Source organism: Pelodiscus sinensis, chromosome 13, assembly GCF_052426305.1.
Source record: "Pelodiscus sinensis isolate ZL-2025 chromosome 13, ASM5242630v1, whole genome shotgun sequence".
In the NCBI taxonomy this organism is placed as follows: Eukaryota; Metazoa; Chordata; order Testudines; family Trionychidae; genus Pelodiscus; species Pelodiscus sinensis.
This window is the reverse complement of record NC_143064.1, coordinates 45,269,846-45,292,797: the sequence shown is the minus strand read 5'-3', so window position 1 is coordinate 45,292,797 and position 22,952 is coordinate 45,269,846. Positions and strand designations below refer to the sequence as shown.

The following is a 22,952-nucleotide window of genomic DNA, read 5'->3' as shown; positions in this document are numbered from 1 at the left end:
TGCTCTGGTGGGAAGGGCAGCGCTGCGGGGTTCCCACCGGCGAGTCCATGCAGGGGCCCTAACCCGAGCCCCTTCCATGCATGGGCTGCAGGGCTGGATCTGCCCGGGCGTTGCCGGGCTGAGAAAGGGCTCGCCCGTCGGGGGGCGGGGGAGGAGGCAGTCTACAGGCAGCCCCGCTGTGTGCGCGCCTGCCTACGTGCCCGTCTGTCGGCCCGTCTCCGTCTGCCTGTCGGCAGGGCCGGTTTTGCTGCTGTTCCCGGTTCAGCGCCGCAGCGGGGGCGGCACGACCCGAGGGGGCTGCAGCCTGGGGCTGGCTGCTTGCAGGTGCGGGGCACGTGGAGCTGCTACACCAGGGACTGCGCCTCCGGCCGGGAGCCTGCCCGCCTGCCTAGCGCTGTGCCTGCCTCGCAGCCGCACGTGGGGCGCGCCGGCCATTGTGCAGCCCACAGCAGGATGCAGGCGGCGCCTCGCCCCTGCAGCGCCCAGCCCACGCCTTCGGCCCGCGGGGGAGGAGCGCTTCACCCCGCCCCGGTGCACTCTGGGAGGTGCAGTCCCCTGGCCCTGCGCGGCCAATGCAGGGCTCCGAGCGCGAACTCCGCTTCCCAGCATGCCGAGCGGCGCGCGGCCAATGGGAGGCAGGGGCGGGCGGCAGCGATGCTATATAAGGAGGCGCCCCACGCGGGTGCAGCAGCAGAGACACCTGAGGGAGTGGTTGCCGTTGTTTCGCAGCGTTGTAGCCAGCACCGCAGGTACGGCGCGTGCCCGCCCGCTGGGTGCGCCCCCCCTTTGTGAGGGGACGGGGTGCGGTGGACGGGCGCCCCCCTTGCACGCGTAGCGGGGGTGTCGGGGGTGCGGTGGACGGGCGCCCCCCTTGCACGCGTAGCGGGGGTGTCGGGGGTGCGGTGGACGGGCGCCCCCCTTGCATGCGTAGCGGGGGGGGGGCGGGGGTGCGGTGGACGGGCGCCCCCCTTGCACGCGTAGCGGGGGATGGACGGGGGTGCGGTGGACGGGCGCCCCCCTTGCACGCGTAGCGGGGGATGGACGGGGGTGCGGTGGACGGGCGCCCCCTTTGCGGGACGAAGGGGGTGCGGCTGGATGGGTTGCACCCCTCCTTGCGCGCACGGGGGGGGGGTGCGGCTGGACGGTTGCGCGGCCGGGGATCCTGGGGGAGCCGCTCCGTGGTTGGGGGTGCGGCGGGAGGAGGGGTGCCGCTTGGGGTGAGTGGGGGCAGCCGCCCTAGGAGCTGCTCCCCGTAGGGCGCCGCGTAGCTGTCTACATGGGGCGGGCTGAGCCCCGAGCCGCCCAGCCCTGCGCGAGGGGCACGGGGTGGGGGCGCCCTGGAGCTGCAGGAGGGGCGGGGGCTGAGGTAGCCTCCTCCTCCTGTAACCCGGGTGGGGCGGGGGCTGTGGGGAACCGCCCGCCCGGGGATGCCGCGTGGAAGGGCCAGGGCGCATTTTGGCCCCTTCCAGCGCGCTGCCCTGGTCTTCCCCATTGTGCTCTGGATCCGCAGTCCGGGGGGGGCGCATCTGCCGCCCGCCTTACACTGGGCATGGGGGGTGATAAGACGGACGGAGTCTTAGCCGCGTCTGCAGCCGCCGGGGGGAGAGGGGAGTGCAGCTGGTGCTGGGTTTTAGCCTTGGTGGGTTCCTACGTCTTGCCTTGGGTTGGGTGTTGGCCGCAGGGTAGAGGAGGGGGATGAGTGGGGATCCCGGGCTGGCGGGAGTGTGTGGGGGACGGGGAGTGACAAACGGCTCACGTGGGTTGGGGAGAGGCAGGTATTGATGAAGGAGGGTTTGGTGCTCTCAGAACAGCGTCCCTCTGCACTAGCCTCTTGTATTAGGCTCCTGCTTCTATATCGCTTCGAGTTCCAGAGCCAGGACTGGGGTTTGGCGCCCAACCCAAATCAGTTGGGGCGTGTCTCTTGTACAGATCAGTAACTTCCTCCTGGGCTTTCCCTCCATCCCTGTGCTCACACACATGACCTTGCTGGCTGGACGGTCTCCAATTCCGATAAGAATGACTGACTTGTACCTTATTGCTTGAGGTCTGAGCTGAATTGTAACAGAAGACAGAACTATGTAGCACTTTAAAGACTAACAAGGTGGTTTATTATGTGATGAGCTTTTGTGGACCGGACCCACTTCCTCAGATCAATATGTGGAAGGGTCTGGCCCACAAAAGCTCATTACCTAATAAACCACCTTGTTAGTCTTTAAAGTGCTACATAGTTCTGTCTTTTGTTTCAGCTAGACCAGACTAACATGGCTGCATCTCTATCACTATTCTGAGCTGAATTGTGTGTGTTTAACAAATCATTGGCCCGGGAATTCATACTCTACAATCCGGTGGGCACTCACCAAAGGTTCTGGGTGTATAATTTGGCACATGATGCCTGGGTATCGATTTCCATTGCAGGCGTAGTAACTTCACTCTCTTAATCATTTAGCCAACATGTGTGACAAACCAGACCTCTCTGAAGTGGAGAAATTTGACAAGAAGAAGCTGAAAAAAACCAACACGGAGGAGAAGAATACACTGCCTTCGAAGGAAAGTAAGTATCCAGTTCCCTCTTTCTGGCAGGGCTAGCTGGTTCCTGTTTATCTCTCGATGCAAGGATAACTTAACGGATGGCTAGTCTCGTTTCCTTATGACATTGACGCTAATTCTGAGTTCTCTGGTGGAGGCTTTAAGTCTTAGATGCATGTTGCATCTAGTGCGCTGTCTTGGACCATTACATTTGTCAGGCCACATTTCTGGATTGCAAAATAAATTGAATTGCAGATTTCTGTTGTTTTTGTGGTGTGAGCATCTGTCCAAATGATTGGGTGTCCAGGGAAGAAAATCATTCCAAAGCAAAGGGACTGGCAGAATTCTCCAGTCCTGGTCTGGCATTCCAGAAACATGGTTCTCCTATTAGCATTTTGTTGCGACACAGACTTCCAATTTTGGCTGTGTAGGAGTGTCAAGTGGGAGCGGATATGCTTGTGCTGATCTCATCTCTGAGGAATCTGGCAGACTGAGGCATTTTGATCTAGTTGATGTTCCAATGGAAAATATTGTTTTTAGCTGCGGATAAGATCTGAGCCTCAGCAAGAGCTAGAACTACACTCCTCTGCCTGGGGGATGTTGTCAGGCATCTGAAGTATACTAGGACTGAAAAATATAAGAGGGCTTCTAGCTCTGAATATTCTTTGCTGTTGGAGTCTGATTGGGGTGGTATTTAGTTCATCTCACTAGGTGTAGAGAACAACTACAGCACACTGAATTCTCGGGACTTGGTATAATGTGGTCTGAGTGGACTTGGGAAACAGCAATAATTCTCTAATACGGATGCTCCCTAACACTGGACGCTTGAAGGCCCAGTTAAGGAATAAAGTTATCTTCATGTGCTGTAACCCGGTGCAACACATTTCAGAGTTTACCTGGGATTTGGATGCTCCTCAGCTGGACCTGTAAGATACTAGTGTATTGACCCCACTGTCAGGTTTGGTGACTCTAGAGAGCTCCTGTAAGGCTCCCTTCATTACAGCCATGTAAACAGCTGGTAGTGCAGCTACATTGTACTGTCCCAACCCTTGAGGAAGGGGAAGCATTAAGGCAGAGAGGCTAACAGAACTCTCTTCTCTTTCAGCCATCGAACAGGAGAAGGAATGCGTGAAGTCTTCATAAAGGGAGATGGCCTGGCAGCAGGAGCCACCACTTAATTTTTTTGCTTTGAGTTAAATCATCTGTTTTTTTAAATTACATCATGTACCTGTATAGAAAAATGCTGCAACTTCTAACCCACTGTCCCACCATGCCAGCTGCTTTGGCGAGTGGAGAAATGTGAGGTCCTTCCAGAATCCCATCAGTAGCCTGACCCAACCCCACCTTTTCTGCTTGGTCACCTCCTGTTTACAGCACTGATCTTGCTCTAAGGCAATGCGGGAGGAGGAGAAGAGGGAAGCAGAGGGCATGGGAGCTCCTAGGTATAGAGACCCCTTCTGCTACATGGTGTGGGGGGCATGAAATTCTTCTGATTTGGCCTCTGGCCTACTGACCTGGGTCTGTCTGGCATATTTGCTCACAGAATGGTGTTTCTGCAGCCTCACTCACAATTAATTTTTGTCTTCCTTGAAATAAAGTGAAAAGTTTATTATAAAAATAAAAAAATATTATGACCTACTCCAGGCCTCTTCCCTGGCTCTTCAGTCTGTCAAGATGCTGACCTTTCAGGAATGTGGTGCCACAACCTGGCTTGGTAGGAGACATGGTAGAGGAGTCTGCCCTCCCTGTTGCTTCTATGCTGATGCTCCCATCCCTGCCTTTGATCTTGATTTGACTTGTAAAGTTAGAGGTTGCTTAGGGTCCTTGTTAAGCTGTGGAGCCACCCTCCGGGCAGAACTGATCCAGCCTTTTCGTGGGCTGAGATCATCTCAGGCTACAGAACACTCCTGCTCACAGGCGATTCCACTGGTAACAGCTTTAACTAGCTTGGTATGGCTAAAGGAGAACTGCACCCGTCTGTGTCCCCAACCTTGCCTCCTGTGTAGTCTGGCTTGGCTGGGGTCAGGGGAATGGGACTAGGCCACTACTTTTTCCTTTACCTGCTTCTGCTCCCAGTTCCTTTGTTCCTCTGCTAACTCTACAAGCAGCAAGGAAATAGTGATGTTACCATCTGCCTGGGTAATAAACACCGTCCTGGAGCTAGTGAGGGTGGGGGAGAATACCTCTTGGCGCTATCATTAAGTCAACATTGCAGTAGCTGCTGTCTGGGTCACATTGGTGTCACAGACCTGGCAGGTCACTGACGAAAAGCCCAGGTGTTTCAGGCTGGCCTGGCCTGCAGTGTGATCTGGCTGGGGAGCTGACATTGGTGTTCTAAAGACTTCTAACTGCTGGCTCTTTTGGGCTTCACTAAGGCAGCGGGTCCCATTTAAAATGGCTTCCTAGCGTCTGATCTCATTGCTGTTCTCTTGGGTGAAAGGCCAAACCAGAGGAGATTGGGGCCCATCTTCAGTGTCCTGGAGGCAGGAGTCTGGGTGACTGGGTTCTAGTGCAGATGCAGCATTAAAATGCCACTCATCCATGCTGATGTGTTGTCCTAGGCATATACTCTTGAACTTAAGAAATGACTCCCTTTCTGAGAGCTGGGACAAGCCAAAGGAATGCTTGCCCTGGGAAGAGTGGGTGTTAGCTGCTGAGGCCCTTGTAAAGTATTTGTGTTAAAGTCCCCGAAGGGTGCGGGAAGCTCAAGCACTAGCAGGGCTCTTATCGTTCATCAGCTGGTGGTTTGGTGCTTCCCAGCCTAATTGCTGTGCCTTGACTGGCACTTACAAACTCCCTTGGGCAGCACAACTAGCAGCAGTGTAGTGTGGAGGCGGGTGTGTTACCCCTCTAGAAAGTTCACAGGGAGACGTGAGGAGTGCAAGGCACACGAGTGTTCTGGCACTGCTACCGTTCATGCAGCTGTGCCCCTGGTTGCTTCTAACCATGAGTGAGGAGAAAAATGCTACAAGGGGTGGGTGGAAAGAGGCACCTCTCAACATATGGTCCCAAGATGCTAATTGCTGAGGAGGTCAGCTGCCAGCCACGGATTCTAGCTAAGGCCATAAGAGATCTGGGTCAGCAGGCTGGGAAAGCTGGGAATACAATGGACAACTCTTCCATCTAGTGCAGTAACTTGCTATCTTCTCTGGCTGGCTCCCAGACCAGCGGAGTGCATTTCTAAATAGGAAAGGCTGCATCTCCATGCTGAGTGTAGAAGCAGCAAGAAAGCTGCGTGGGTGGCACGGGGTTGGTGAGGCTTCTGAGCTGGTGGTAGTTCTCCATCTTCCACTATCATTCACCTGAGCTGTCCCCAGCAAATAACTTTCAGGCAATGAGCCCTCATTCAGCAGCTTAGTGGTGAGTGAATTGCTAAGTCAACAGAAGGGTGTTAATGCATCAGGAGACTGTCTGGCTGAGCACTCCTGAAAATCAGGCCACTTGCGTGACTTGTCCACAAGTGCTTGTTCTTGCACAGAGTGCGGGTGTATAGCCCATGCCCAGGGAAGAGGCACTGGCATTGCCACAGCAGGCAGCAACGTGGGTGGCCCTAGAGACAACCCAGGATGGGGCACTGCCAACAAGGGCATGTGGAACAGGCCCTGGGATGTGTCTCATGGCACTGCTCCAGCCAGGGTTCACAAACCTCAGAAATTCAGCATCCATTTCTGGGAACAGGGCTGGAAGAAGCTCAGAATCACAGCAACCTGAACACAATAAGGCGAGATCCTTTACCACACAAATTGCATGTTTGTGGCTACTCTTGCTCTCCTTGTATCCATTTACTGCCACATGTCAGGAGTAAAGCAAGTGAGGGTTACAGATTGCAATCCAGGGGATGCAACCACTGTGCATCCCCCGGGCCACTAGTCCTGGGGTGAGAGTCAGTGCCCAGTTGATTGACTCGTCCATTGACAGGATGGGCTGGGGTGGGAGGTATTGTCTATGGATAATCAAGGACCATGTGTAGTCAGAGCAGGTGATGCCAAGTACTGGGACTGGCTGCTTTTGAACAGCGATGATGCTCAGGCAAGATCTGGCAGGTCACTCTCTTCATTTTGATTTCACTGGGGCTGTGTCTACATTGGCATGAATTTCCGGAACTGCTTAAAATGGAATACTATTCTGTTTTCAGTTTTTCCGGAAAAGGAGCATCTACATTGGCAGGCTGCTTTTCCGGAAAAGTGTCTGTGGCCAATGTAGACGCGCTTTTCCGGAAAAGAGCCCAGATCACCATTTTTGCGATCAGGGCTTTTTTCCGGAAAAGACTACTGGGCTGTCTACACTGGCCCTCTTCCGGAACAGTGTTCCGGAATAAGGACTTATACCCGAGTGGGAGCAGAATAGTTTTTCCGGAATAGTGGCTGATTTTGTACAGTCGAGCGTCGTTGCTTTTCCGGAAATTCAAGGGCCAGTGTAGACAGCTCGCAGCTTATTCCAGAAAAGCGGCTGATTTTCTGGAATAAGTGGCCCAGTGTAGACACATCCTTGGGGTATGATGGGTAAAAAGTCTGGGAGTGGTGAGTCTGCTGCACAGTTTGCAAAGCGGCACTCTCTGGACAGCACGGTGCGGTGACTCCCCATTGCAGACATGTAGAAACCAGGTACGTGGAAGCTGTTGATACGCAGACATGCTGCTCGTATTATTCCATGTGCTTTCTGGGTTGGGGTGGGTTCCTTTCCCCACATGGCCTGTCAGCCCCCTTTGATGCCAAACTGCAGGCCAATCACAGCTCACTTTCACCTAGTCCTGGAAAGGTGAGCAAAAAGGTGGTGGCTACTCTTCCCCTACTGATGTCCAGGTGCACCTAGAGGAGGAGAAACATCAAAGAAAGGCTAGAACGTGTGCTGGAGTCCTCCTTTGTAGCTGCGACTCTTCTGGCTGCCTTTGGGTTCCTTTTGGTGATGCTGGGTCTCTCTGTGCCTTTGGTTGCTACCAGCCGTGGGTGGTTGTCAAAAATCCGTGTTGCCAGATGCTGTAGGAAGAGACAGTTGGTTTAAAATAAGACACTCACTGTTTTGCGGCCCGTGCTTTAAAACAGAGTAACCCTCGTTGTCAGCTCACGCACGAGCATCAATTCTCTTCATTGCTACTGGCTTGCTTTTCTCCTGGCCTTTGAGGTGCTCTGTGATTGGTCAAAAATATGCAGAACAGCCTGACCAGAAAAGAGGATAGCAGGCCCAGCTTTGACTCCACTAAACGCTGGCACTGGCTGCTGTCAGAGGCCGGATACTGGGCTAGACAGACCACTGGTTTGAGGCAGGATGGCCGTTCTTGTGTGTGAAAAGTCAGCAATGTTGTTACTGGTTCAGAACTTAAATCTCCTACAAACAGAGGCACTGCAGAAAGCTCCAAGCCTGAGTAGACACTTATCCATGATGCGCTGCGGGACTTGAATGGGAAGTCCGGGGACGCTGCACCTGTTCAACCATGGTCTGAATTTGACCCTCAGTTTCCCAGAGTCACCAGGAGCTCCTGTATTGTCTCACCGTGACCCCTGGCACTGCCCCCCAAGCATAGGCAGGCACAGCTCTGGGCACGTAACCCTTCTGCCTTGAGAGGCCTGAGGGGGGCTTTTCTACCTCCCAGGATTACAAAGCACTCTGCATGCTAGCGGTCAGACCCTCCGCTGCTGTCAATCAGCATAGCCTTGTTGAAATCAATGGAGCTACTCCGCTTTACACCAGACAAGAGTCTGGGTTCGTGACTTTAACTTTGCTCTGTGAGCTCCGTAAATAGTGTCACCTCCATTTTATGGATGGGGAGATAGGCAGAGAACTCCAGGAAACAGGGAGGCTGGCAGAGCCTTTGACCTTCTTAACCACTAGACTTGGCCATCTTTTCTCCCACAGAAGTTCCCCATGTGGAATGGCTCCAGTTTAAGACGGGAGCAAAATGTGTACACCCTCTGGATTTGCTGTTCATAGAATCATAGAACTATAGAACTGGAAGAGACCTCAGAAGGTCATCAAATCCAGCCCCCTGCTCTAGGCAGGACCAATCCCAACTAAATCAACCCGGCCAGGGCTTTGTCAAGCCGAGACTTAAACACCTCTAGGGATGGAGACTCCACTACTTCCCTAGGTAACCCATTCCAGTGCTTCACCACCCTCCTAGTGAAATAGTTTTTCCTAATATCCAACCTGGACCTCTCCCACCACAACTTGAGACCATTGCTCCTTGTTCTGCCATCTGTCACTACTGAGAACAGCCTCTCTCCATCCTCTTTGGAACCTCCCTTCAGGAAGTTGAAGGCTGCTATCAAATCCCCCCTCACTCTTCGCTTCTTCAGACTAAACAGACCCAACTCCCTCATCCTCTCCTCATAAGTCATATGCTCCAGCCCCCTAATCATTTTGGTTGCCCTCCGCTGGACCCTCTCCAATGCGTCCACATGCTTTTTGTAGTGGGGGGCCCAGAACTGGACACAATACTCCAGATGTGGCCTCACCAAAGCTGAATACAGGGGAATAATTGCATCTCTGGATCTGCTGGCAATGCTCCTCTTAATGCAGCCTAATATGCCATTAGCCTTCTTGGCTACAAGGGCACACTGTTGACTCATATCCAGCTTCTCATCCACTGTAACCCCCAGGTCCTTTTCTGCAGAACTGCTACTTAACTACTACTGTTGTTACCATGTAAACCTCCTCTGCTAACAGAGACTCTGGAGGCAAGGGTTTTTCACATGATTGGAAGACCTCAAGAAAGAGGAAGTGAACAAAGGAAGTGTGAGACCCAGTAACCGCTGCTCTTAATAAAACAAAACAAAAATCTAGCAGTGGGTGTTCTGCTACTCAGCTGGGAAGCATTTGAATTTCCCCTGAGTGGCCGCCCAAGTGCACGGTTTACAGGGCACACTGGTCAGGACTCCACGAGGCACCATACCTTACGTCTTATCATTCATGTATGCTCATCTTGCATCGAGACTGTGTGGGCCATAGGACGAAGGGGCTATGTTTATGACGACAGCCTTGTCTATACTGCTTGGCTGCATCTAGACTGGCAAGTTTTTCCGCAAAAGCAGCTGCTTTTGTGGAAAAACTTGCCAGCTGTCTACACTGGCTGCTTGAATTTGCGCAAGAACACTGATGATCTAATGTAAGATTGTCAGTGTTCTTGCGCAAATACTATGATGCGCCCGCTCAGGGATAAGCCCTCTTGCGCCAATGTATTTGTGCAAGAGGGCCAGTGTAGACAGGGGAGGACTGTTTTGCACAAAAAAGCCCGGATGGCGAAAATGGTGATCGGGTCTTTCTTGCACAAAACCGCATCTAGATTGGCACGGATGCTTTTCCGCAAAATGTGCTTTTGCACAAAAGCGTCCTGCCAATCTAGACGCTCTTTTCCGCAAATGTTTTTAACGGAAAAACTTTTCCGTTAAAAGCATTTGCGGAAAATCATGCCCGTCTAGACGCAGCCCTTGTGTGACCAAGTCAGAGGACCAGCGATAACACGGGCTATGAACTGCATCTCCATAACCTTGGGCTCGCTATGCTTGTCACTGGATCACCGGGGTGCCATCCACACTTCATCTATTGCCATGCTCCAGCTGTGTGGTAAGCAAGTCAGAACTGCAGGGCTGCTGCGGCCTGAAACAGCCAAGTCTCTCTGGTTATGGGGTAGCTCCATTCAGCCTACACGTGTACCAATAATCTCGTTCCCCAGGCAACGGGCTGCGGCAGGCAGTGGGAGCCTTTGGCTTCGAAGTCTCTGGTGATGGGCACAGCTCTGGCTAGGCTGTTAGTGGCCGACAGTCGCACGGTGACTCCTTGCTGTCTGCAGCGATGTGGTGAAAGGAGGCGTCAGCAAATGGCACTTCCTCAGCAAGCACTAATGCAGCGGTTCCCAAACTTTTTGGCATCATGGCCCCCCCTCCCCCCCCACTCCCAGCAAAACTTGTTGAGGGGGAAAAAAAAAGGGAACTGACAAAAATAGCACAGCAAAACTCGGGAGGTGAGGGCTAGGTCGCTGGGTTGCCTTGTGCCCCCCTGGAATTTCTTCATGCCCCCCATTTTGGGAACCCATGAACTAATGAATGTCACAGGCTAAGCAGAGGTCAGACACACAGCGGCTCAGCATCAGCAACAGCTCCCCGCCCTCCCCCCACCGGCGCCAGGTTCTCAGGAGAGCCTGCTGTTGTGTGGGAGCACTGGGGTGCTGACGGCCAGCTCCCCTCCCGGCCTTAGCACCCCTGGTGCTCTCTGACCGCACAGCCACTACGAGAGACAGGTGACCCCACCCCTCTGAAAGGCCGCTGTGTCCCAGGCCCGTCTGAGATCCTTAGAGGCGGGAACAGGAGCTGCCTTCATACGTACCACACCTGGCCCTGCCTGCTGTCTCTCCCCTCCGGCCTCTCTTTCCAAGGCTTGTTGTGCAGCCCCAGCAGGCTGCGGGAATGCAGGCATGTCTAAACCCATCGCCACTTGCATGACCTAGGTGTGCCCGGGAGAAGCTCCCCACAGCGCCCTGCAGCACAGGGACTAATCTGGCTTTCGGCCAGGCTTTGCAGGCCCTGGTCCCACGTGAGCTGGGCCACAGGGAGAGAAACCAGGGAGGTCCAGGGAGGCGTGAAGGTCCTGCCTGAACCGATGCCTCTCCCAGCGCAGGTGTGGGCGCACAGAGATGGGAATGGCAGGGCCTTGGAGATTCGGCCCTCCCCCACCCCCGAACCCCTTGTGTCTCATTCCAAGGTGCCGCTCAGGGGGACTGGGGCACACCGGCTCCCAGGAAGGCTCAGAGGGCTGAGCAGCCAGCCTGGTGGGCTCAGACAGGGCCAAGGGCAGCGCTAGCTGGCTTGGGGGCAAGAGGCTTGCAGAGCTGGTGTCCGTGGGCAGATGCAGCTGGGTGGCACGTTTGAACGGCGCGCAGGTGGCGGGAAAGGTGTGAGAACAGGGCAGGGGGACAACCTACCAGCAGCTTCTCCAGGGAGCAGGCCAGGTGGCGATCGGAGGCCGCTGGCTTCCTAGCCACCATCCTAGGGGTTTGCGTGCAGGCTGAGTGAGAGGCGATGCCCCACCCGGTGACAGGCAAGGGCTTAATCCGACTGCAATAATACAGCAAGGTGATGTCATTTCGGAGCTGGGCCAGTGCTTCACTCACCTGGTGAGCAGCCCCAGAGAGGAAGGGTGGGCAGGCCCAGCTGCATTCACCAGCCAGTTCCTGTGACCTGGCCACATGGAATTCTCCTTTGGGAACAGAATGGTGCCTCATCAGCCCAGCCCTCAGTGGCAAAACCACACATGCAGGTGCTAGAGCCAGGGATCTCCACGCCCAGCCTGGGAGGGCAAACCACACCCCCATCAGGGAACTTGGGCCAGGCTTCATGCTGCCAGCTTCCTAGTGCAGGAGAACCCTCACGTTACTGTCAGGATCCGCACTGCGCCCAGTGAGAACCATACGCTCTATCATTACGCTAGTGCCAGGATGCACACTGCCAGCCACTGTGTCCAGTGAGACCCATGCTGCCAGCCACTGCTCCAAAGACCAACTCTGCCAGCCACTGCGTCCAATGAGACTCACACTGCCAGCCACTGCATCCAGTGAGACCTACTTATTCCATCAGTATGTAAGTGCCAAGATCCATACTGCCTGCCACTGTGTCCAGTGAGACCCACACTGCCAGCCACTGCATCCAGTGATACCCACACTGCCAGCCACTGCATCCAGTGAGACCTACTTATTCCATCAGTATGTAAGTGCCAAGATCCATACTGCCTGCCACTGTGTCCAGTGAGACCCACACATCCTGGTGCACTGGAGCTGCCTCACAGTGTCAACCTCTACAGGTGCTTAGATGCCTGGCTTCCTGCATCCTCTTCCTCTCTGGGATGTGCTTTTGAAATGGCTGTCGGGGGCGCCTAATGTTTTGCATTTCCCTCCCCTTTTCTTGCAGTCTGTTTAACACACACAAGCCAAGTCCTGCCTGCCACCAAGTGCTTCCCACTTCAATCCCTTCCCACACATCTCGGCCACACTCGAGATGACAAAGAGAGCTCTACAATGGAAGCTAAGGCCGCTTCTTCTCTGTGATGCGTGAAGAAGAGGCCCGATTCAGTTTTCCTTTTGAGCTGCGTGGATTTTCCCCCCTGTGGCATGTGTTTTACTGTGGATGTCTCAGTAATGGCTTGTCTGGCTTTTGTAGGCAGTCTTGTGCTCAGCTGCACAGCGGGAGCTTGCGCACATTTTGCTGGAGCTTTTGAAACAAGAGGCCCTTCTGACCAAGTGGTCACGGGATGTGAGAGATAAGCGGAAGTTATCAAACCCACAGCTCTTTCCTCGGAGCTGGTCAGCTTCCCCTCGCTTGAGAGCACCATTCGCTGAGTCTCTAGCTGCCTAGAGTCTTCCGAGGTAGCCAAGGCGTGAATTTCCAGTGGAAGGAAATCCTGCCCCCCCCCCAGCCCTTTTTTGAACACCCCCTTGGCCCTCCTTGACATATAATAATTTGTCAAGAGGGAGCCTGGGCCAGCGTTTCACTCCGCTGGGTGCTGTGCGCGACTGTGCAGCGCTCCTACTGACTGTAGAGCTGGGCCGCGCACAGTCCCGGCACAGCACCTAGGAGCCGCCTTGATTGTAAACAGCCCCCGCTTGCATTGGGCGGCCCTTGCCATGATGCCCATGTAGGCAAGTGGGAGACGGCACCGACACTGGTGACTGCAGCCACCCAGAGTCCTCCTGAGGAGCTAAAGCTCCCCAGGCGGTAGCGTTCCCATGACAACCTCCAAAGGGCCTGGGTTTCATCTTTTCCCAGCTAGGCCTTAGATCAGCCACCATGTGACAGAGCCCTCCCTACAAGAACTCCGGGCCCCTGGGTCACTCGCCAGAGCCTCGGCCACCACGCGAAGGCTGCTTTGGCTGGATACCTGTCTGCCAAAGAGCACCGACAGCAGACAGAGGGGTCTGGAGTCAGCCAGCTCCCTGGACGGTACCCAAGAAGTCTGGATTCAACGGTCAGCTCAGAGCCCCCTGGACGGTTATCATGAGTACTTTGGCCAGACCTGGAGAAGCTGGCCCAGCGGGGCACATCCTCGCCTGTGGCCGTACAGAGCATTTCCCTCAGGAAAGAATTTATTCCTCGTCACTTTCCTCCTTTTCCCTTGGCCACTAGTGACCTGCTCTGGGGCTGCAGGCCGGGACCCACCAGGAACCCAAAACAGAAGCAGCCTGCTACAATGATTCGCCTCTTCAAAGCATTTTTAGCAGGGACCGCGATTGGAAACATGCAGCAGCTGCTTTGCTCGCCCCGCCCAGTCCTCAGAGATGAAGATCAAGGCCGGGTGAAGCCAACTGGCCAGGAAAAGGCAATTCTCAGAATCGTACATACGGCCGAGCACTCGCTCCTAGCCTCAGGGATGTGTTTGGGGCTAGGAGAGCCGGGCTTGTTACTTGCAGTGCGTGGAAAGACACAGACTGAGGGACGTGCTGTCGTCAGGCTTCTACCCAAGAGTCGCTAGATGCCCAGGTACCCATGATCATCGCACTTGCCAGGGGAGGGGCCACACATGTCTGCACATTTGGTGTCCTGTGGAGACCGTTCCTGGGAGCGGTGAGCAGCAATCGCTGTGTCCATGGCTCAGGTCTCAGCTGCAGTCTCGGTGTTGGCCTGTACTCCTAGAGATTCACCTACGTGCACGACTTTCTCGGCTTGTTCCGGCAGCACTAGCACTGAAGGAGCTGCACCAGGAAGGGGACTGGAAATCAGGTCCTGAGGGCAGAGCTGCTATCCCCGCCTTGCCTGTCCCTGGGACGAGCACTCTGGAGTAGGATATGGAGCTTGGGGGACCTGGAGAGCGAACCCCCCGTGGCAGCTGGGAGTTTAAGAGAAACAGGAGCCCTCTTCCCACAATGCACTGCGACTTTGGGCCCTCTTGCTCAAATCCTCTTGGCTGATTCATGGGTCGGGGGACAGTCACACACTGGGGCTTAACCCAGACCAGTAAGGGGCTGTGTCACAGCTGGCCCTGCAGCTGTGGGTGCCTTAAATTTTGGGCTGCTGCGGTACACAGCCCTGCTGCCGACAGCCAGAGTACAAGTCACACCCTGGCTTCTGCTGCCCAGTGACCCCAAAGCCCTCTCAGTCCCGAATTTCCCCACAGACATTGCCCTGCAGCATCCAGCTCTTTCCTGGAACGCTCAGACATCACGAAACTCCCTGCTCCTGGAAAGACACGATACCAGCAGCTTATTAATCTAACTGGGGTTAACAGACGCACTCACGGAACCACAGCACAACTTTGGCTTCTATTACATGCAAGACAAGCTTAGCAAACAAAACAGCAGATGTTTAAGTGATGCCAATTGCAGGGCGTAAAGATAGACTTGGGGACAAGCACACACAAGTAAAAATACACTCTTGCAACTAAAACGTAGCTTCAGTATGTTACAGTCTTCGCTGGGACAGGTTTCACACCACTATTGATTTCCCAGAGATTTCAAGCCCCCTTATTGGAAGGATCCATTTTTTCTCAGCGGTACAAGGATTCTGTCCTCTCATATCTGCCCACTGATAGAGACCAAAATGGTTTTCTCTTTCTGCCTAGATCTTCCACATTCCCCCTGCCCCTGTGATTAGCAGCAGGAAGGGTTCCCTCTGTTCTTCCTTCTCTGTTGACCTCCCATCCTGTTGCTGATTAGTACATTGCTAAGATCCCATAATGCTTAATTTACATTGGAGACAGGTAAATAACGACCTTCCCACCTAGCTGGGAGAAACCCTGTTTCTCCCCACTGTGTTTGACTTTAGAGCATACTATCGGGGAGTAATGGTGGCTCCTCACAAAGCCCCAAGGCAGCCATTTCACAAGGATATGAATCAACCATGAGGCACCATCTTGCCTAGCACTGGGTGTCCTTTTGTAAAGCAGCAACACTATATACAACGAGTTCATTCACCAGCTTATCACGGGAGGTTGAGGACCCCTGTTGTTAAAGCCCAGTGAACCTGTGCAATGTATGATTTGAAGAGTGAGCACAGCCAACGTTTCCTTCTCTGCTGTGGGGTAGGTGCCAGGCTGTCTTCCCAGGTTCATAGAAGTTCACAGGAAGTCTCCCGGGAGGTGCTGCCCCTGGTCAAGCATGATAAGGCATTCTCTTTCCCCACTGGTTCTCCTGGAGGTTTTGTTTTCCTGGCACGTAGATGTGCTTTGCTTTCTCTTTGGTCACCCCCTTGCCTCACTACATCGGAGACACGTTCAAGCAAGTGGAACCTCTTCTTTGTCTGTGACAGACGTGACTCAGGCATGTTCACAAGATAATTCTAGCACATGCCTGCAGCTCTTAGCACACACCCAGGATGTACACCACACACTGATTTTGGGGACCAGCGTATTATTACCAGTTTGTATATGGTGCCATCCATGACGCCTGTTAGAGACCAGTTATGTCAACAGCGTGTTAGGTGTAGTGAGTTTGTCAGGGGTCACGTGCTGACACAGAGGCATGAGTCACCTCTGGGCCTGTCTGTCACTAACCCCAGGTTAGTAATAAACCTGTCTACTCCCCTTGTTCATCACACTGGATCCGATTGTTGATCCAGCCCGCCTGGAGGGGATCCGGCACTTTTGGGAGTAGAGTCACATTGTCCTGTGTCGCGTGGCTACTGGTGGAGCGAGGTCTGCCCCAGAGGGCTATTGAGCCTGCTTAGGGAGCAAGTTGCGATCCTGACCCTGCTTTGAGGCACTGGCTGTGACTTGTACTGAGCAGAAGGGTGTGACTTCCAGCCGCGGGAGCCGGGAGAACAGAGAAAGGGGCGTGTCGGCAGGACTGAGCGCAGAGGGAAAGTGCAATGTTGCAACGAGGCCTCGAAACATCCCTCGCTCCGGAAAAGGCTTTATTGGCCAAGAGGCGGAAAGTCATTACAAAAAAGCCGTTTTCCCCCTGCCTTGGTCCTTCTTCCCCTTTTCACTCTGGCTTTGGGGGGCGAAGGCTGGTGACTCTCCCGGGGTCACAAGCCAGCGGGGAGGGCAGAGAATGGCCCTGGGCCCGGGGGAGTAGAATGGGAATCTGGCATTGGGCTGCATAGGAGGCCGGGGCGTAGCCCAGACGTCTAGACCTGACAGAGTCTAGACCTCCAGGCCCTTGGGTTGACATGAAGGGAAGCCCGAAAAGCACACACGTGTCTCACCAGCCCCGCTTGCCTCCTATCAGCCCTGCAGCCACCTGCCTTTCCTGAAGGAGGCTGCCTGCATAGGGGAGCTGCCTGGGGACGCTGAACTGGGATGTCAGCCTACTGCCATCCCGGGCTAATTCCCACCAAACACAGGATCATCAGCACTGCTGCAGGAAAGGTAGCTCCTTCCGGCACTGCTAAGGAGGGGGTGGCGTCTGGCCCCAAAGGAAGAGGAAGCTGCCAGAGGGGGCGCAGAGGAGGAGGAGCACAAAAGAGGGTCTCGCTAGAAGCTGCTTGAGGACTGTGGCCCTGGCTAGGAAGCTCATCTCCTGCCAATAGTGGAGCTAGGTGGAGACAGAGAGGGGGGAAACCACCTTAGCAGGGCTCCCCGTGCTGTTCCTGGTTGTTCAGACCAGTGACCAGTGGACTGGTCAGTGCTCCCACTCCACCCAGTCACCGTGACCTGCAGGGGCCTCTCTTTTCCTGAGCGGATGCTTCAGTCTTCAAGCTCTTGTTCCTCTGCTGAGAACAGGAGGTTTTGGGATGTTGACCCCTGAACAACAGGCACTGGACCTAGCCCCTGTCACACAGGTAGCAGTGTGTAAAGAGGGCTGTTCTTACACACTAGCACACACGTCTCAGTAGGGGAGATGAATATTTCCCTACTGGTACACCTGGAATGCCAAGCAGCGTGCAGGGACTCGACGGAGAATGCTGGCTTGTTTAGAACTCGCCTTTCTCCACGTGACAGCCACTGGTTGTATAAGACCAAAGCCCCAATAAATTGCCAGAGGCTACTTTCTGGTTGATACATCCGGTAAAGCTCCAGTGCAGTAAACTCTGAGCACGACACAGCAAGTTAGTGCCAGGAGGAGAATTCAGTAGCGATGTTCCCTTTAATTTTTTCTCCTATGTGCAGAATAAATTTTGTATGTGCACCGAGGCATGTGCAAATGTGCACCACCAATAGACACACATGCTGCTTGCGGTGGGCACTCTGCTAATCAGCATTTGACTCTCCCCTGGGTGGCGGCCCAAGAGCACAGCTTACGGGGAACGCTGCTCAGGAGCTCTGACCACCAGGGCCGATGTGCTAGTAACGTGCACAGTTCCTTCTCTCAGGGCATGTTTCTAGGAAAGGCGCTTTGGCAGCATGCCAGGGGTGACTAAGGGAAGAAGCCGCGTATCTGTCCTGCGCCGCACAGGAGAAGTAGAGGGAGCAAGCTAAAGTAAAGACAGAAGGAAAGGAAGGGGACACAGAAGCGCGCATTGCCTGAAGCCTTGGAGGGACAGGCAGGGTAGCTCCGGGCCAGACATGCTGGGAGCTGGCTGTGCACCCAGGAGGATGCACAGGCGCCACAAAGTCATGAGCAAAACCGAATGGAGAAGTGCAGCTTGAAAAACTGCCCTGGGTTTGTGAGGAAACTGCCATTTGAGGCCAGCCCGGGGAGCTCCCTGCAAAACTCCGCTGCAAAGCGAAAGCAGCAGGCAGCTGGCCGACCGCTAGCTTTTCCTGGGCAGGCTCTGGGGGCCAGCTCCTGCTCACAGTGGGACAGCTAGGCCGGGGAGGTGGCAGCTGTCGAAAGCAGCTGCATCTTTTACTCTCCACAGGGAGGCTCCAAGGCAGCCTGGCAGCTACAGGAGTGGGCGGGGGGCAGCTGGGGGCAATATATGGCCCGGGGCAGCTGCTGCTCATTCTGCTGGTCGTGCCCAGAGCAGCCTGTGTCAGTGGAGCTAGCAGGGAGATGGAAAGCCACCGAAAGCAGGCCGTGGAGTGGACCATGGGCTGCCCAGTGGGAAAAGTCCTCTCCCCCTGCCCAGTCAGCGCAGTAGCCAGGGAGGCCATTCTAGTGTAGGCACTGGGGGTTTGTCTACACTACAGGGCTATTTTGAATGAACTTAATTCGAAATAGTTAATTTGTATTAAGCTCATTCGAAATAACACATCTATCCACAAAAACTACTTCGAAATAGCGCGTCCATGTGACCTCCACACGGTGGATTCAGAAGGAAAATCCTTCGGACCCGTCCTGGGGGAACCAGCCTTTTCCATCTCCAACGACGACTCTTCTTTCTGAACTTCCAACCAGCTCGCACTGCCCGGCTCGGGGAGTCAGGCCGGCTGCCAGGGAGCTGCCGGAGGGCAGCCCACTGAGGAGGGGAAGAAGTCTCGTCTCGCGGCAGGCCAGGAGATTTGCCTTATACGGCCAGGAGCAGCGTGTGGGGAGTCCTGGCACTTACTGGGCCCAACGGCCCAGCTGCAGGACAGTTGACTCCCTCCAGCGCACGGTCCCTGCCTGTTGCTATTCAGATGAACAGAGGGCCCTTGACTTCTCCTTTGCTAAGCAAGGACAGAGGTGCAGGGGGCTGAGAGGCCAAAGGGCAAGTGCAGGCGAGTCTCAAGGCCTGTCCCAGTTGGTTGCAGAGGCAATGAGGGTAATTGGGGTACCCACGGTGGAGTCTCGTTACTCCGCCCTCCAGCCGGGGTGTCAGATCTGCACCAGCCTGGCAGCCCCTGCTCTGGGCCATGCCAGCCTCGTCTTGCCTTGCAGGTTAATGGCAGGTGGGCCCCGGCCCTCCGGTTGCTGTGAAGGATTTCCCCTGCAGTACCGTCTCTGCTCACAGAAATCCCAGCTCCTCCCCCGTGTACCCCCGTTCTCCAGTCTTACCTGAGCTCCCGCTCCTGTACAGCGCCCAGCGCCAAGGAGCACTTGGCATAAAGCGGGGGGAGGTTATTTCAGATGGAACAGAGGTTCCGCTAGACACGTGTGAGAGCACCCTGGAAACAAACCGGCAGAATACAGAATCAAACGCGCACAGGGGCCGGCGCTATGAACAGCTCCCTTTTCTTACTAATAAAACAGGCTCCCCACCACGACAGCCGTGGCACAGTTCGGGGAAAGGTCCAGGCCCTGCTGTTCCAGGACCCGGGCTTCAGGGGGATGCAGAAGTGCGGGGCCAAGAGCCGCCCAGGGAGTTAGCAGGGGGCCTGGTACTGGCAGCGGGACTGGGCCTGCCCCTGCACCCACCAGTGGTTGCAGGAAGTGGGCCGACCTGGCCCAGCCTGCTCCGCTGGCTCCCAGCATCGCTCAAAGCTCATCCTACTGCTTGACCTCACCCCTGATTCCTAGCGGGCCGAGTCCCGGCCTTAGAGTGTGTCTGCATGTGGAGAGAAGCACAGAAAGCCCTTGACGGGTGGTGCGAAGGGTGGTACTTAGGGTTGCCAGGTGTCTGTTCTACCGGACAGTCCAGTATTTGCGCTCTTTGTCCGGTAAAAAAAATCAGAGAATACCGGACATTTGCAATGTGCAATGGCCGCTATTTTCTGATTTTTCCAGCTGCGCACCGGATGGAAGCCTGGCGGGGGCGGGGGGAGCAGCTGGAAGGCGGGGCCACGATTGGCGCTAGGAGCTTGTGATTACGCCAGGCTTCTGCGCAATCACAGTCTCCCAGCGCCGATTGTGGCCCCGCCTCCCAGCCTGGGAGTCCAGCTGGGAGGCGGGGTTGTGATGGCTGCTCTGGGTGCCCCAGAACGGGGAGGGCGGGACTATTATCCGGAGTTCCTTTTTTTTTTCCCCCCAACCAAAAAAATACCAGGTGACCGGAATTTTTTGGGAGACCATCTGGCAACCCTAGCGGTACTACTCCTTTACGGGACAGTCTGGTGCTCACATGCAAACCAGCCTGGGCGCTATCAAGGAATCCTGCCCTGCCCTGGGCTATACAGGTAGGAAAAGGAGGCTCAACAGGGCCTTAGCCTGCTGGTAGGGTGTTACGCTGGCCCCAAAGCACTAGCCTGACTTGGGCTTTCGAGCCTGTTTTCTGACGGTAAGGTCTGGCCAAAACCAGATTCAGCTGGGTGGGGAGGGGCTGGCTTGGAGGCCCTTTGTAGATGAGACGTCTGTTAGCTTGAGACGGGTCTCCCCTCTCGGACCATGTACAGGTGGGCACAGATCATGGTCTTCTCCCTGGAGTCTCCCCCCCCCAACAGTCCCCTCTCCTCATGGTTCCAGGAGATTAAAAAAGGCCTGGGGAGGCCTCTCGCTGTCCGAGACTTGCAGACGCCCTGTCTGTGACTGTGACAAGCGTGGCCCATGCCAGCTCTCTGTACCGCCTGGCAGGAATCTTTGCAATACTGGCCCTTTGTCCCACCCTGGCAGGCTGAGCTGTGCTCCACCCACTCTGCTCATGGACACTGCGCACCCCCCCGAAGAGGCGTAGGGGCCATCCACAACACAAACACCATTGTTCTCTTGGCCGGCTTGCCATGCTGGCTACAGAAAGCCTGGTTCTCTGCCGCCCGGCTGCGGCTGAGCCACGTTTGGGAGCCTGCACCTACCATGCTGTCTCCCAGGGCATGCTGGGAAAAGATGGCTGGCTATCCCATAGTGTCTTAGCTGTGAGGTGCCAGCAGAACGTGGTGTGGCGCGCTCTGGTGTCCCCAGCCACGCTGCCAACTGGGACCAGGTGGATCGGCCCACTCAGTGTCAAAAAAGAAAACAAAAAAGCAACTCAACCCAACAGTGTGCTGACAGGGTTGCAAAATGCAGCGACCTCAGCCTTAGCCCTGGTGTGCATGGGCACAAGCCAACCATGCTCCTAACCGGTGAGCAAGTCAGTTACCAGCCATGGTTGTCACAGGAGCGCGACTCCGGGTCGGGGACAGCGAACCGAGCGGAGCGACTTGGAAAGCAGCAGGACCACACCAGCCCTCCTCCGAGTTCTTCCAGGCCTGTTGGGACTGGAGCTGTGAGGAAACAAAGGGGTGCGCGGGAGGAGGAATGTGCTTCCTCGGGGGGTGTACTCACCGAGGTGGGGACATGTCGGGTTTGCACAAATTGCAGATTGTAACACCTGCAGATAACCCTCTTGTGCAGCTGATGGGTCCCTGAGGCCACACAACCCGCGCCCCCTCCCTCCCTGGCCCACACACCTTCTCCGCAGCCAGATTGCTCTCAGCAAGCCGAGGAGCCGGCTTTGGCTTCGCAGCCACGCTCTCTCCTGCCATGCACGTTCCTTGGGGCCGCCGGAAGCCGTTTCCTAGGACTTTGTTACCTGTTGGCTGATTGGCTTTGGAATGGATCTTCCCATCCAGCTTTTAAATTGCCCACGCACGTGGCAGCCATCTTGTGGTTCAATTGGGTGGTATGGAGATTTCTCCTGTGAAATGGTGGGGGGGCGTCTCACAGGGGCATTGCGAGAGCCCCTTAGCATGGTCCGTCGTATCTTGTTTTCCATATGCTGTCTGTGCAAGTCAGAGACCCCATCCTGACTCCCCACAGGGACTGGAAAACAGGGTCCTCCATAGTCCCGCCCCAAGCCAGGTCAGAGACCGCTATCCTGCACATGCAGACTGTAAGTCCGCCTGTACCCGATCCACCTAACACACATAGTTTGCAGGACTCATCATTCCTCTTTCATCACACCGGCCTGGGAGATCTGCAGGAGAATGACTTCTCCTTTGGATCGCATCTGTGGTCTAAAACATGGCTCGAGTCGTAACAACTGCAGTTGAGGTGTATTTCCAGGGTGGAGGTGGTGACAGAGGGCAGGGGGCAGAGTTAAGGTCATCTGTAGAGTCACCTACAAATGCCTGCTGTTTTACTCCAGCACATGACTTTGGAATAGGGCTGTTTTGAGTTAGCAGCTATTTATTCTCAACCATCCCCCTGGCTGAACAAATGTGTCTTTGTCAGGAAAGTGAGCAGCGGGGAGGAAATGGGGGAGAGCCTGGAAGCTGCGGATAACCTCAGTGCAAGTGAACATGGTCTGATAGAGCTCTCTAGAAAGCAGAAGGAGGGTGATAGCAGAACAGGGGAGGTTTTTAGAGCTTGGTCCTAGACAATGCTGAGCAGCGAATGCAAAGGGCGGCATGCCTGCAGCTCCCTGGGAAAGCACAGAGCATTGAGAGCAGTTAGCACCTTTGCGGAGATGCATAGCACCTCCCAGGATTGGGCCCTACCTACCACCACTCCAAAGATGCTGCTGCTGTTCCCCTTCTCCTTTCTAAAAACAGACACCTCCGTCGGCTCCTGCTCATTGGCACTAGGGCTACCCTCCACGCCCACCCCAAAAAGAAGTCACCCGCTCATGGGCTGAGCTGAGCTGCGGGATGACAGGAGAGCAGGGAGTTTCTGCAAGAGCTGATTGTGACGTTGCAGCTCCATAGTTTGATGGAAATGTGTTTTTGAATATGAATGTGCCAGGCTGCCTGGGAACAGCCAGCATGGATTTGTAAAGTACAAATCATGTCAGACCAATCTGATAGCTTTCTTTGATAGGATATCAAGCCTTGTGGATAAGGGAGAGCGGTGGACG

General features: G+C 55.1%; 1 protein-coding gene across 1 annotated transcript; it reads left to right on the top strand.

Moving 5' to 3' along the window:
• Positions 1–592: 592 nt before the first annotated feature.
• LOC102453872 (uncharacterized) lies at positions 593–4,164 on the top strand. The gene is made up of 3 exons (XM_075896710.2): positions 593–749; positions 2,447–2,551; positions 3,632–4,164. Exons 1-3 carry the CDS (start codon positions 608–610, stop codon positions 3,667–3,669), a joined length of 285 nt encoding a protein of 94 aa, XP_075752825.2. The 5' UTR covers positions 593–607; the 3' UTR covers positions 3,670–4,164.
• Positions 4,165–22,952: the final 18,788 nt, after the last annotated feature.